At 44.1% G+C, this 12625-nt stretch overlaps 1 protein-coding gene across 1 annotated transcript in view; it reads left to right on the top strand.

Moving 5' to 3' along the window:
- Col6a5 (collagen type VI alpha 5 chain) overlaps positions 1-2955 on the top strand; it is a 100610-nt gene extending 97655 nt beyond the window's left edge. Inside the window, exon 40 of the mRNA XM_052730626.1 lies at positions 1671-2955. Within this exon, the coding sequence (XP_052586586.1) occupies positions 1671-1690 (20 nt within the window). The 3' untranslated portion in view covers positions 1691-2955. The remainder of the gene's footprint in view (positions 1-1670) is intronic.
- Positions 2956-12625: the final 9670 nt, after the last annotated feature.

The following is a 12625-nucleotide window of genomic DNA, read 5'->3' as shown; positions in this document are numbered from 1 at the left end:
GACATAGGAAATACACACACACACACATACACACACACACACACACACACACACACACACTTTCCCCAAACAGAAAAGTATGATCAGGGAAATAATTAAAGAGTTTTGAGCACGTAAATCTTTTTACAGTTGGCATGAAATTATATGCTGGAACTGGAATGGAAGTAGAACTTTAAGGAGAGAAATGAACACTATAAATTATCTGACTTAAACATATTTTATATAATGGATAACTAATATCAAACTACTATGATATTTTGATTTTGTTGGAAAAGCTGAAAGACAAACACAGCCAGGAGTGATGGCATGTGTTTGGGGTCCAAGCACTCAGGAGGTCTAGGCAGGAATTAGGAGATCATGGCCAGCCTGGGCTATGTGCAACCCTGTCTGAAAAAATAAAAAGAAATAAAATATGGAAGTGTCCTTTTAGACTGAGTTATTGTTGTATGCCTGAGTCTGTATGATGTGTATATCTATGAATGTGTAGGGGGACTGTGTAGAGGTCAGAGAATCCAGCCTCTTCTCTCTCTTCACCTTGTTTTGAGGAGGAGTACATACTCCAGGTTGGCTTTGCCTGCAAGCATCTGGGCTTAGGCAATGCTGGGATTCCAAATGCATGCTACCAAATCAGGTTTCTAAATGTGGATTCCAGGGATTGACCTCAAGTCATTGGACTTGTCTTTCCCCTTATGAGTCATCTCTCTAGCCCCCACAGAGGCTTTATTTTTAAATGTCAGCTTTTACAGCATGTTGCAATTGCATACTTTCAATTTTTTTAAGAAAAAAAAAATTAGATGTTAACTTTCCAAGGTGCAGGGCAAGAAGGACATGATTTTTCCCTGGAGACAGGTACTTAGTGGAAAGTCTCAAGCCATCTTCAGGTGAAGCTCTCCCTGAGTTGAGAACTCATGTTTGTAAGATCTGTTCACGAAATAGTCACGGGTAAATCCATCAAGCAATGGAGGAAGTATCCTAGGAAAGGCATAGAAACCAAATGAGGTGCCATGCCAGCTCAGTCCCATAGAGGGCAGCCAAGGCCTAGGCCTGGCCAGGAGTCAGGCATCTGAGTTAGGAGGCAGGCTGGAAGTTGGGTCTACCTCCCAAATCCCTGATGGATGAATCAAGAGCTGTTGTAGGGGAAGGATGCACACCCCAGGTCCTCATGGAGTACGTGGTTAAAGCAGCTCCAATGTTCAACAGCAGCCCCTGAAGGGTAGGTGGTGATGGTGTTAGCAATCAGAAGCTCACTTGGGCGAAGTCAGGAGCTGAGTGGGTGGGGGTGAGGAGGAGGAATGTTGTCCTGTAAATGAATGTTGTGAAGAGGTCACAGGAATTCTGAGCAGAGCTTGATATCATAGACAATTATCACCTTCTTCAAATGCCTATATAAGAATCCTAGCTACTAAAGCCACTAAGCAAGGAATTTCAAATCATGGGTAGACCAGAGAGAATTGTGTCCACAGTCCTTAGGAGTTACACATTTTTACCAAAGGTCACATCGTTCTCCATGGACACATCACTCTAGGTCAGACTTTTAGTTTGCCTGTTGAAAATAGCAAAGACTCATTTGCGTTTGCTTTATACCTGGCACCCGTGGGAGTAGGCTCAGAAGGAAACACTGTCAGCCAATATTGGGACACTAAGAGCAGTGTGTGTTTCATGCTTTGCAGATGGCGAGGATGCAAGATGAGCACCCAGGAGAGAAGAGTGCCCGCTGGCATACAGGGTTCCCTGCAGTGGCCCCAGCCAGAAAGTGCCAATCATTTATTAGAAGGGTAAGGTGTGGGAACTAGAACTAAACTTAGTTCTCAGTCCGAAGTCTGAGGGAGAGGCTCTTCAGAATAGACATAAAGGAGCAGACCTTCGGAAGTAGAAATGGGCTTCATCTCTCAGCAGGACTGGGGACACTGAGCAAGAAGAAGTGGCAGTCTTTCCTGTAACAGCCCTGTTCATTCATTTGATCAGCTTGGAAGATTATCTGCCAAAAGAAGATTGTTGTCATAGCTGTCATTACATCTACGTTTCAAATTAGACCCTGGAGTAAAACAATTTGTAATTGAATGTCCTAGGGTTGCCTTTTCCCCATTTATACAACTGTAAATCAGCAGTTTGGGTTCTAGTAGGACCCAGAGAATACATCCAGCGTTGATAACCTCCTCTGTGGGTTTTCTTTACCAGGGCATTTACAAAGCAACAAATTCATAACAAAGAAGAGGGAGGGAGGGGCTGCTTTATGAACCGCTGGCTCACGCTGCGAATACTTGTTTTCTATTTTAGTGTGCTTTGCTTTGTATGTACTTGGGTTTTGCTGCAAAAGACATCTTGTCAGCATGTGAACATGGCAACAGATCTGTTCTTATGAATTACAACACAGCAAAAACAGTTTCTAAAAGAAACCGGGTCTGACCCAGAAACTTGTTCTGTGTGTTCTTATTAACTGTAGTCTAGCTCAGACCCTTTGGAATAAAGGTCCAAGAAAGTATACATAAATCTATTTGGGAAATACAGACAGGATAAGATAGAGCGGTAGTGAGTTAGTTACAAAATCATTCAGTTTAACATGGCATACACAGGCAGTGGGGTGCTATTTAGACATAAGGAAGAGCAAAGGCATGTGACTTGCAGGAAAATGGATGGAACTAATGGCCTTTGCCTTAAGAGACACAGAGATGAGTATCATCTGTTTTCTGTCACATGTGGAGTTTGGGGGCTGGGAGGTTGGGAAGGAGATAAATATAAAGGTGATTTGTGAGGTGAAAGAGGAATAAAATGAGTAACAGAGGAGGTGAATGTTATCAAAGTGTTTTGCATGCCTGTATGGAAATGTCATAATGAAACCCATTATTTTGTACAATTAATATATACTAATAAAATCACTCAATATGGTTAAGGCATCAAGTAATTACCAAATTAATGAGCATGCATTGCATGAAAAATGGAATAAATGTGCTGATCAGATAACACCGTGGACAATTTTGCATTTGTTCCACGTAATTTTCCTTACTCTGACTGTTGTTGTTTACATAATTTAAAAATAATACAGTCAATTAATTTTAAGCAGGCATTTATTGCTCTAGAAAGTTGCAAAACAAACTGTTTGTTGAAAAGTTTTGTTTTTCTCTGAGAACTCTGTGTGTCTCAATATGAGCATGAAGGATCCATCAGATGCCGAAATCTGAAAGGGACAATGGCATCATGAACGTGAACCCAGAGACACTCACTGCTGGTGGAAGCATCGTCCCAACTCTGGACACACTGAAGCAGTATCTGCTATGTTTCTAACCATATCCTTCAGCTCAGCAACAGTTCCATTAATAGGTGGATGTATGAAGCTCTCACACACATGCACAGGAACCAGACACAGCACCATGCACTGAGCAGCGTTAAATACCACCTATATATCCTAATGTGTCATATGCCTATAACAGACTATTACAGGGCAGTCAAACCGAGAAACTAGAGCTGCATTCATAAACATATATAAGTATCAAAGATAACATTGAGCCAGAAAAAGTTGCAGAAGGATATACTGAAGCATCACTTACACATTTTAAAACCAGAGAAACAATACCATGTGTTCTTTATGATGACTCCTGAGGAGTCTAGTCAAAGCATGGACAATAGCTGGAGGACCCTGGAGTTCAGTGTTAGGAAAATGGAATCCTTGTGACGTCCAAAGAATGGCCATAAAAGGACACGATAAACAGAATATCCCATCATTCCTCTCCTGGCTCCTCAGCCTAGGGCACAGTCTCCCCTCTGCAGGGGTAAAAGTGGGAATCCAGGAAAGTGGATCAGCATAGGTACTGGTAAGGAGTTTTCTAGCCCCTGCAGCCTATGGCTTAAACAGATGAGAGACATGAAACCTGTACAGGAGCTGGGTGTTGGAGAGGAATCTGTTCCATCTCCCCCAAGCCAAATGCTGGACTCGAAAGCAGTGATTGTTCAGTGGGAAAAGGTGAAGTGGGCCATCTAGAACTGGCACTGTGATGTCATAAGGGGTCAGTAGAGAAATAATCTTTATACATGTCTAGATGCCTGACAGTACATAATTTAGAATAGAATAAATGAAGTCATGAAAAGCATACAAAACTCAAGTAAATCCTTGTCTACATCTAAGATCACATCAGGAATTGGGAAGGGATTCAAAAATCGCTATCAAATCTTCATTCTCCTTGAGGAGTTTACAGTAAGCCAAGGTCATGGAGTTTGTAACATCCAAGTGACAGTTTTCCTGAGTACTGGACACATGCAACTTGAATCAATACATAAAATTAGCCGATGTGACCTTCATGTAAGTTTTAGGAGTGAGTAGTCATTTGAGGTTGGCTAGAGCACAACTTGATGCATCTGAGGGTCAAGAGGGAAGGGTGGGAGAGAGCTCAGCAGGGAAGTGATCACCTTGCAAACATGAGGACCTGAGGTCCAGTCCCATGTAAAACACAGCCAGGCACCATGGCAGATGCTGTGATCCCAGCACTGGGGAGACAGGCAGATTCGCGGGCTCCCTGACCACCCAGCCTAGCCTTTTTGGTGAGCTCCAGGCCAGTACAAAAACAACAAACACAAAGCAACAACAACAACAAAAATAAAAAAAAGGAAAACAAAAATTGAGTGGATAGCATCCAAGGAATAATGCCTGAGGTATCCTCTGGCCTTCACATACACGGCACACATGTGCATACACACCTGCACACACACACACATGCACAGCACACATGTGCATACACACCTGCACACACACATGCACACAAGAGCATGATAATGTGCACATTGTTTCATCGGACAAACATTCCACTGTAATTGTGAGGAGCTTCCTGAATAAGTAATTATATATTTTGGTTATTTAAGCCAAAAATAAAATCTGTTTTAAAATTATTTATGTGTGTGTGTGTGTGAGTGTACACTCCCATGAATATGTGGAAGGGATTATTGTAGCTTACACTTTAAGGGTACCATTTATCATGGAAGGGAACACATGTTGGTAAGAGTTGAAGCTGTCACACCGAATCTGTAGTCACGAAGCAGAGAGAGGTCAATGCTGTTGCTCATCTTTTTTTTTTTTCATTCGGTCTGGGACCCCAGCCCATCTGCCTTCAGGGTGTGTCTTCCCACCTCAGCTAAGCCTCTCTGGAGACATACAGACACACCTGGAGGTGGGTAGTTCTAAACCCAGTGAAGCTGACAACAAAGATTAGCCACCATAGCAGAGTAACCCCCGCCGACTCTATATTTCTTGGTCCCTGGGCCACTCCCTCTGGGCTCTCACCAGTTTTATAAGGCCCCATTGCACTTGTGGATGTTGCCAGGGGCATCGCTGCCGGGTTCATTACATTCCCAGGACAGTGCCTGGCACTTACAAGAAATCCAGTGAAAGGATGTCAGGACAGCTCCATCGTAAAAGATAAAAGATCAACACGATTTAGTGGCAAGGAGGAGAGTTGGCCTGAGTGATGACAAACCCCCGAAGTCAGCACTGTGCATCTGTGTACGAGAGAGACCGGAAGTTGGCAGTGTGTGAGCCGGGCTTGCCTGGCCGCCAGTGTGGCTGGCCTGGGAATTTGATGTTGCAGAAAGTATGGTGAGTTGTTTTGACTTTAAAAAGAGCAAACTGTTTTTAAAAATCTTAAACATTCCACAAAATATGATCGATTTGAATTCCCTCAAAAGGAATCATGGTATGTTTATTAAGCACCCATTTTACCAGAAGGTTTTTTTTTTTTCAGAAATGACCCGTGAAGCCCCTGCAACCTTACAGGACATGAGATGATGCACTTAGAACAGCTGGTCAGAATTATAGATGACTAAGAGTCCTGTGATATCTCTGGAAAACCTCATTCGACAGGCTGAATGCAATTCCCAACTCTTTGATCTGAGTGTGAACAGCATGGGTAAAATGCTGGTGTAGTTGGAAGTTTGTACAGGCCCTGCTCAGTCTTTCCAAATGGAGCCCCTTCCCACCTCTCTAGAGTAACCCATCCGCTCCAGCACCCCTCACCTGCTGCTGGGACCTTGGAGATCTGACCCCAGAACTCTGGTATTATTATTGTCTGCATTTCTTCCCTGGCTCTCTGTGAGAACGCCATACTAATCATTAGGAACGCGTGCCTTAAACATAATGGAGACCTAACAACCGTCTGTCTTCACACAAAAGGGACTAAATGAGGGAGCCTCTATCTTGTGGATCATAACCCTGTTGACCTTGGGAGAAGAGAGCTTCTCCCACGATTCTAGTTCCCAAACTGAATATGGATTCTGCGTTGAGAAAAGCTTTTTTGTTTTGTTTTGTTTTTTAACACCTAACACGTGGCCTTCACAAAAGGCTGCTGATAAGGAAGTTCTCATTGTTTTTGATGATGCTGTAGTTGGGAATTGGATATTTCCCCAAAGATCCATGTATTTTAGGCTTGGGTCCCAGTTGTTACCATAGAAAAGTGGAAGCAGCTTTAGGAGGTGGGGGCCTCCTGGGAGGATGTTAGGGCAGTCCTTAAAGGGGATATTGGGGCATTGGCATCTTCCTCTTTCTCTTTACCTCTTAGCTGCCACAGGGTGAGCCGTTTCCTCTGACACAGCACCTGTTGTGATGTCCTGCTTTGTCACAGGGCCAAAAGCAACACAGCCAACTGCTAACGAACTGAAACCTCCAACAATTTTAAGTTGCTTTATCTTGGATATTTATTCCAGCACCAGAAAGCTCATGAACACAGATGGGGACGCAGCTGTGCAGGGGACTGGCTCACAAGTGGACTGATTATGGTCTCTTTTAAACAAATGAGCAAAAAATAGATTAAGCTCCAGGATGATGACTGTTATGAGAATAGATTAATAAACAGCATAACTCAACTCTTACCAGTTCCTGGCATTCCTGTAAAACAAAATGAATTAACATACCAATGTCCTGGTCATGGTCCTAACCACCCAAAGCATATCTGGTGGCCCATGGACCAGCATGTCAGACTATCTGGGAGCCTGGCAGAAATGCAAAACTTCTGGACTCTACCTCATGTCTATTCTACTAGACTCTGTGCTATAACCAGATCCCCAAGTCATTGGTGTGATCATGTAGGACTGAGATGTGTTGGTATAGACATCATTTGCTTGAAGTTCTGTGGAGGACAGATGCATCCTGTAGCTCTCTAGTTCTGCATGGCATGGGGTGTGTTGTAGAATATTATTTTAAGGTGTGTTACTTTTGTTTATGTTGCATTTGTTTAACTCTGTGAAGCTGTGTTACTTTGCCTATCTAAAACACCTGATGGTCTAATAAAGAGCTGAATGGTCAATGGCGAGGCAGGAGAAAGGATAGGTGGGACTGGTAGGCAGAGAGGATAATAAATAGGAGAAATCTGGGAGGAGAAAAGAAGTAGCCAGAGAAGAAGGAGGACTTCAGGGGCCAGCTACCCAGCTACCCAGTAAGCCACGGAGTAAGAAACAAAGAAAGGTATACAGGAATAGAAGGAGAAAATCCCTGAGGCCAAAGGTAGACGGGGTAATTTAAGGAAAGCTGGCTAGCAATAAGCCAAGCTAAGGCCAGACATTTATAATTAAGAATAAGCCTCCATGTCTGATTTATTTGGGAGCTGGGTGGTGGGCCCCCAAGAGACAAAGAGTAAGAAAACAACCAACAACAGGGTGTGAGCATCTATCATGGAGCATGCACTGTGCTGGTGACATAGGATTCATGAGCTAACCAGGAATATTGAATCAGGAAGGGATGGTTGCACTTTAGCATGGTGATGCTGATGGTGAAGGTGGCATTCATGGGACCATGAAGCAAGAAACTTCATCTGGAGCCTGAATACCCAGGAAGGGGTCCTTTGGGCTGAATGAAAATGACTAGACATAACCAGGAAAAGCAGAAATTTGAAAGGAATTCGAGAATAGTTTTTCCTAGCTCTTTGTCCTCCAAAAGGATTTTGTCTGAACCACAAACACAATGTTTTGAAGGGGAAGGGGTGAGGAGAAGGAAGGTGATGGGAGAGGAAGATGTGGACATAAGCGTAGGGCAGTCAGTGAGAACCTTGTGCTGTATGCAGATTCTGCTTTGGAAGTATGAAGTGCTCTGAGGATAGGAAGGGGGCGTGGTTAGACTTGTTTTGAGGTTGGCATTGCCTGCTGCAGGGATAGGGAATTGTAGAGGGAGAGAACTAGTCATGGGGTTATCAGTTACTCAGACAGGAATGTGTAATGATCCTTAGGATAGAGACGGCTGAACATATAAGGGACATGTTTAAATGGTAAAATTATTGGGATATATTGGTTTGGACAGCAGAGAGAAGACTGGATGGGTAGACAATAATGTCCTTGTTCCTGCATCAGAGTGTCATGGACTACTTGGTCCAACACAGGTTGCTGGCCCTACCCCCCAAGAGATTTTGATTCAGAAAGTCTGGGAGCAGCCTGAGCATCTCCATTTCTAACAAGTTTGAAGAGGATTCTGATGTGGCTGCTCCCTGGCCCAACCTTGGACCATTTCATTTCATTAACCATTTCATTATTAGCTAAATGGCTCTCACTTTTCACAGCTTACTAGAGGCCCCTGAGGAGTTCTTTAAACCATGGATATCCGGTCCTCATCCCAGGGATCCTGAATGAATTGATGTGGGAGCAGCTTGATCATGGGCATTTTTAATGCTCCCAATGATTCTAATGTGCAGCTAAGCACCAGCTGAATCCAATGTACTATAGTAGGGATCCAGGCAAAGGAGAGATTTTTGTGTTTCTTAAGTTTATTAGAATTGTTTCTTAATAATCTCCTCACTTGTGTGTGTGAATGTATGGTGGATAAATCTCAGATTAGCATAATATGCACTGGTTATCATCTCAAAGGACAGATCCTAAAAAGAGTAAATGGACACCATTTCTACACTTTGGACAAGAGGAAAGAGAAAAAGAAAAACAAACGAACCCACACTTGTTGAGTTCCTACTATGTACCAGAGAGTGTAATAAGTACTTTATATACATTTTATTATTGATTGATTGATTGTGTGTGAGTGTATGAGTGCATGTGTATGTATGCACGTGCTCACTTGTGAACACACGACCTTTCATGGATGGGACTTACTTGTGGAGGTCAGAAGACAACTTGTAGGAATCAATTCTCTCCTTCCATTCTGTGAGTCATGAGGGCTAGAACTCAGGTCATCAGGATCGGCAGCCAGTGTTTTCCCCATCAAGCCATTTCGCCAGCCTGTGCGCCATTTACTTGAGTGCCAACCAGCAATGATAAGATATCATCACCTCCATAAATGACAGGACGCGGGAGGAGAAGGCCACACAGCACATGGTTAAGAAGGATTTAGATCTGGATTTGCCTGGTTCTCCCAAAGATTGTGGTTTTTTTCCATACACAGAAAAATCTCCGGAATCAGGCTCCCCCTGTCTTGAGGGAATCGCTATGTCATCCATGAAATAGGGATAAAAGCTTGGCATAGCTGGTGGAACGGTGTGAAGAAGTACCCACCACAGTGCCGGGCATATGCAAGAGTCTCCAACAACACGTGCTCTTAGGGCCGATCGATCGCTCTCTCATCATTGTCAATAAGCTGATGGGTGTGCACTAACACACATCACCGTTAGGAACTTGCCGCCTTCTTCAGCGTCTGCAACTACTTTCTGAAATTCTCCAACCAGTGGCTTCATCTTGTTTTGGTCCTCACTTAAAAAGAGCCCCTCTCTTTCTACTTCTCCCCAACCCCACGCCCACAACAACAACCAGGGTTGATCCCCAGCCATCCACTGCGGCTGCTGAGCTACGCTCCACCCCGTGGTGTCTGCACGTGAGAGTCCTTCTGCTGGGCCAGCAGGGTTTCTGTCTGGTGAACACATTTTCTGTGATAAATGGATCCCTCTGCATTTTTAGTGCTAATGATCTTTCTCTGTTATTTGACGCCCTATAATGATGTGTCCAAGGTGCAGTCTGGAGCCACCAAAAGGGTGCAACTTGTTCTAGGAGTTGGTTAGACGATACCGGCCTTGTGGCTGAACTTACTGGAGCCTCCACTTTTCTCATCTGTGAAATGGGTTTTGTGAGCCTCGGCTTGTGGAAAGTGTTTTCTACAGCGTCTGGCTCAGGACAGGGTGTCTCTTCAGAAGCTGGGAACCAGCCTTCATGACTCTCTCTGTGACGCTAATGACAGATAACCTTCATGGCGGGCCGAGGAACTTTGGGACGGCTGATCACGGCGTTTTAGACTTTGACAGTAGGTTTTGTCATTCTTATACTTCTGTCATTAGCAGATTTCAGTGGCACATTTCACTCGAGCACTGCTTTTTTTTAGTTTTAAAACTTTTTGAGAAATTTCTTATATGAGTACTGTATTTATATCATTTCACCCACCCTTTCCCCCTCCAACTTTTGCCATAGTACCCCACTCCCTTTCATTTTTTTACCTCTTCTTTAATTATTATTATGTGTATAGGCATATTTATGTTATAAATACAGCCTGTTGGGTTCATTTGGTGTTGCTCATATGTGTATGTGTTCAGTGCCGACCTCTTGGGATTGAATAACTGATCAGGGAAACATCCCTAGAGAAGATGATGGCCATGCTCTGTCCATGACGTTCCTTTCAGAAGGTGCCTCACAGCACCCGGCAGGTGGTTCAGCCTCTTCCAGACACGAGGGTGACATTCATGTCTGCCTGTGTACCCGGGTGGAAGGTGTTTTCCAATCGCTTGAAGACTCATGCATTCTCAGCCTCTTTCTTTCTCTCTCCTCTCTCTCCCTACATCTCTCTCTTTCTCTCTTTCTTCTTCTTTGGACATGTATACATGATCCGCATTCATGTGTGTATGTTTATCAGCACACATGTTTACATGTGTGGTGTCCTCTGTGATCATTGTCACTTTAATGTACTACAGTAGAGTCTCTTACTGAACCCAGTACTCACCAATTCTGGTTAGCCTAGCATGTTAGCTTGCTCTGGGATCTCTGGGTCTCTGGGGTCTCTAGGTCTCTGGGATCTCCTGGTCTCTGGGATCTCTGAGTCTCAGGTGTCTCTGCCCGTGTCTCAGGTGCTGAGATTGCAGGTAACCGACATACCTGCCTGCCTTTTATGTGGGTTCCAGGGGTCCTAACTCCTCATGCTTGCCCGGGGAGTAGTTTCTCCAGTGAGTCCTCTCCCCAGGTCCCTTCAGTCTCTTAGTGAAGGAAGAGGCTTTAATTCGGCTCATGGCTTGCGGGTGCAGTCTATCATGGCACAGAAGGAACGGGAGGCGATCTGGTCACATTTGAAGACATTTTCTGATGTTGGCATTGAAGTCTCTAGTTTCATCCCTTGCTCTTACAGTTTAAGTAATTTTAATTGAGGATGATTATTCCTGACAAGCCTTTCTGATACCCACAGTTTATAAATTTCTCCATTTTGCTAAGAAATATAGCACTCTCTGTGAGATGCTTCTCTTCAAAATAATTGTGTCGATTCTCACCCATGGTTGTGTATCTTCTCATTCTTTTTTTCTTGTGCATTAATGTTTTGTCATTTGTTTAAAAACTTTTTGGAGCCGGGCGGTGGTGGCGCACGCCTTTAATCCCAGCACTCGGGAGGCAGAGCCAGGCGGATCTCTGTGAGTTCGAGGCCAGCCTGGGCTACCAAGTGAGTTCCAGGACAGGCGCAAAGCTACACAGAGAAACCCTGTCTCGAAAAACCAAAAAAAAAAAAAAAAAAAAAAAAAAAACTTTTTGGTAAGGGAGTAATAGGTAACATTTCACAGGTGAGGTTTGGATCAGGTCATACTAAATTAGGATGGCTCCTACATCCCACAACTAGTGCCCATATTAGAAGGCTGGGTAAAGACCTAGAGACACATAGAGCGCAAGGAAGTACATGTGAAGACAGAAGCAGAGGCTGGAAGATGAGTCTAGAACACGTGGTCTGCTGAGAATCGTGGACAACTACCAGGAGCCAGGAAAGAGACCTGGGGTCTCTTTCCTGAGGGAATCTACCTTTGATCCTTGCTGCTACTTTGAGTTTGGACTTAGGTCTCCTCAGAGGTAATATAATGACTCTCTGTGGTGCTTTGTTATGGAAGCCCTGGCACACTAATACATGACTTGAGTATAAAATGTCAGGTTGAGCATCAGCTAGCTGCCTTTACTTTATGACAGTGGTGCTCCATGGCATTAGCATTTCCGGTATGTTCTGTAAAGTCTAATGCTCTTTTCTGTGCATACGTGTGTGTGTATGTGTGTGTGTCTGTGTGTGTGCCCATCCATGTGTGCCTGAGGGGTTATATAAGTGTGTGCCTGTGGAAGCCAGAGATCTATATCAAGTATCTTCTTTGATTGTTCTCTAACTTAAGTTTTGAGACAGGGTCTCTCACTGAACTTGAAGTTGACCAATTCAGCAAGACTACCTGGCCAGCAAGCTCCAGGGATCCTCCTGTCTCCATCTCCCAAGTGCTAGGATCTTGGGTGTGTACTACTGTGCCTGGCTTTTTATGTGAGTGCTGGGGATCCAAACTCATGCTTGCTCTGCTGACTAAAAGCCATCTGTCCAGTCCCTAATGGCACTTTATTCCTTGTTCCCTTGTACCACACATCTCAAACGTCTCTTCCTTTTATCCTTTAGGTGCTGGGGAGCAAAGCTAGAGCTCCAGGCATGCTAGGCAAGTGCTCTACC

This window comes from Peromyscus californicus, unplaced genomic scaffold, assembly GCF_007827085.1.
Source record: "Peromyscus californicus insignis strain IS unplaced genomic scaffold, ASM782708v3 Scaffold_11__1_contigs__length_118956290, whole genome shotgun sequence".
Lineage (NCBI taxonomy): Eukaryota > Metazoa > Chordata > Mammalia > Rodentia > Cricetidae > Peromyscus > Peromyscus californicus.
The sequence above is the reverse complement of the archived record's forward strand: the minus strand, read 5'-3'. Positions and strand labels throughout refer to the sequence as shown.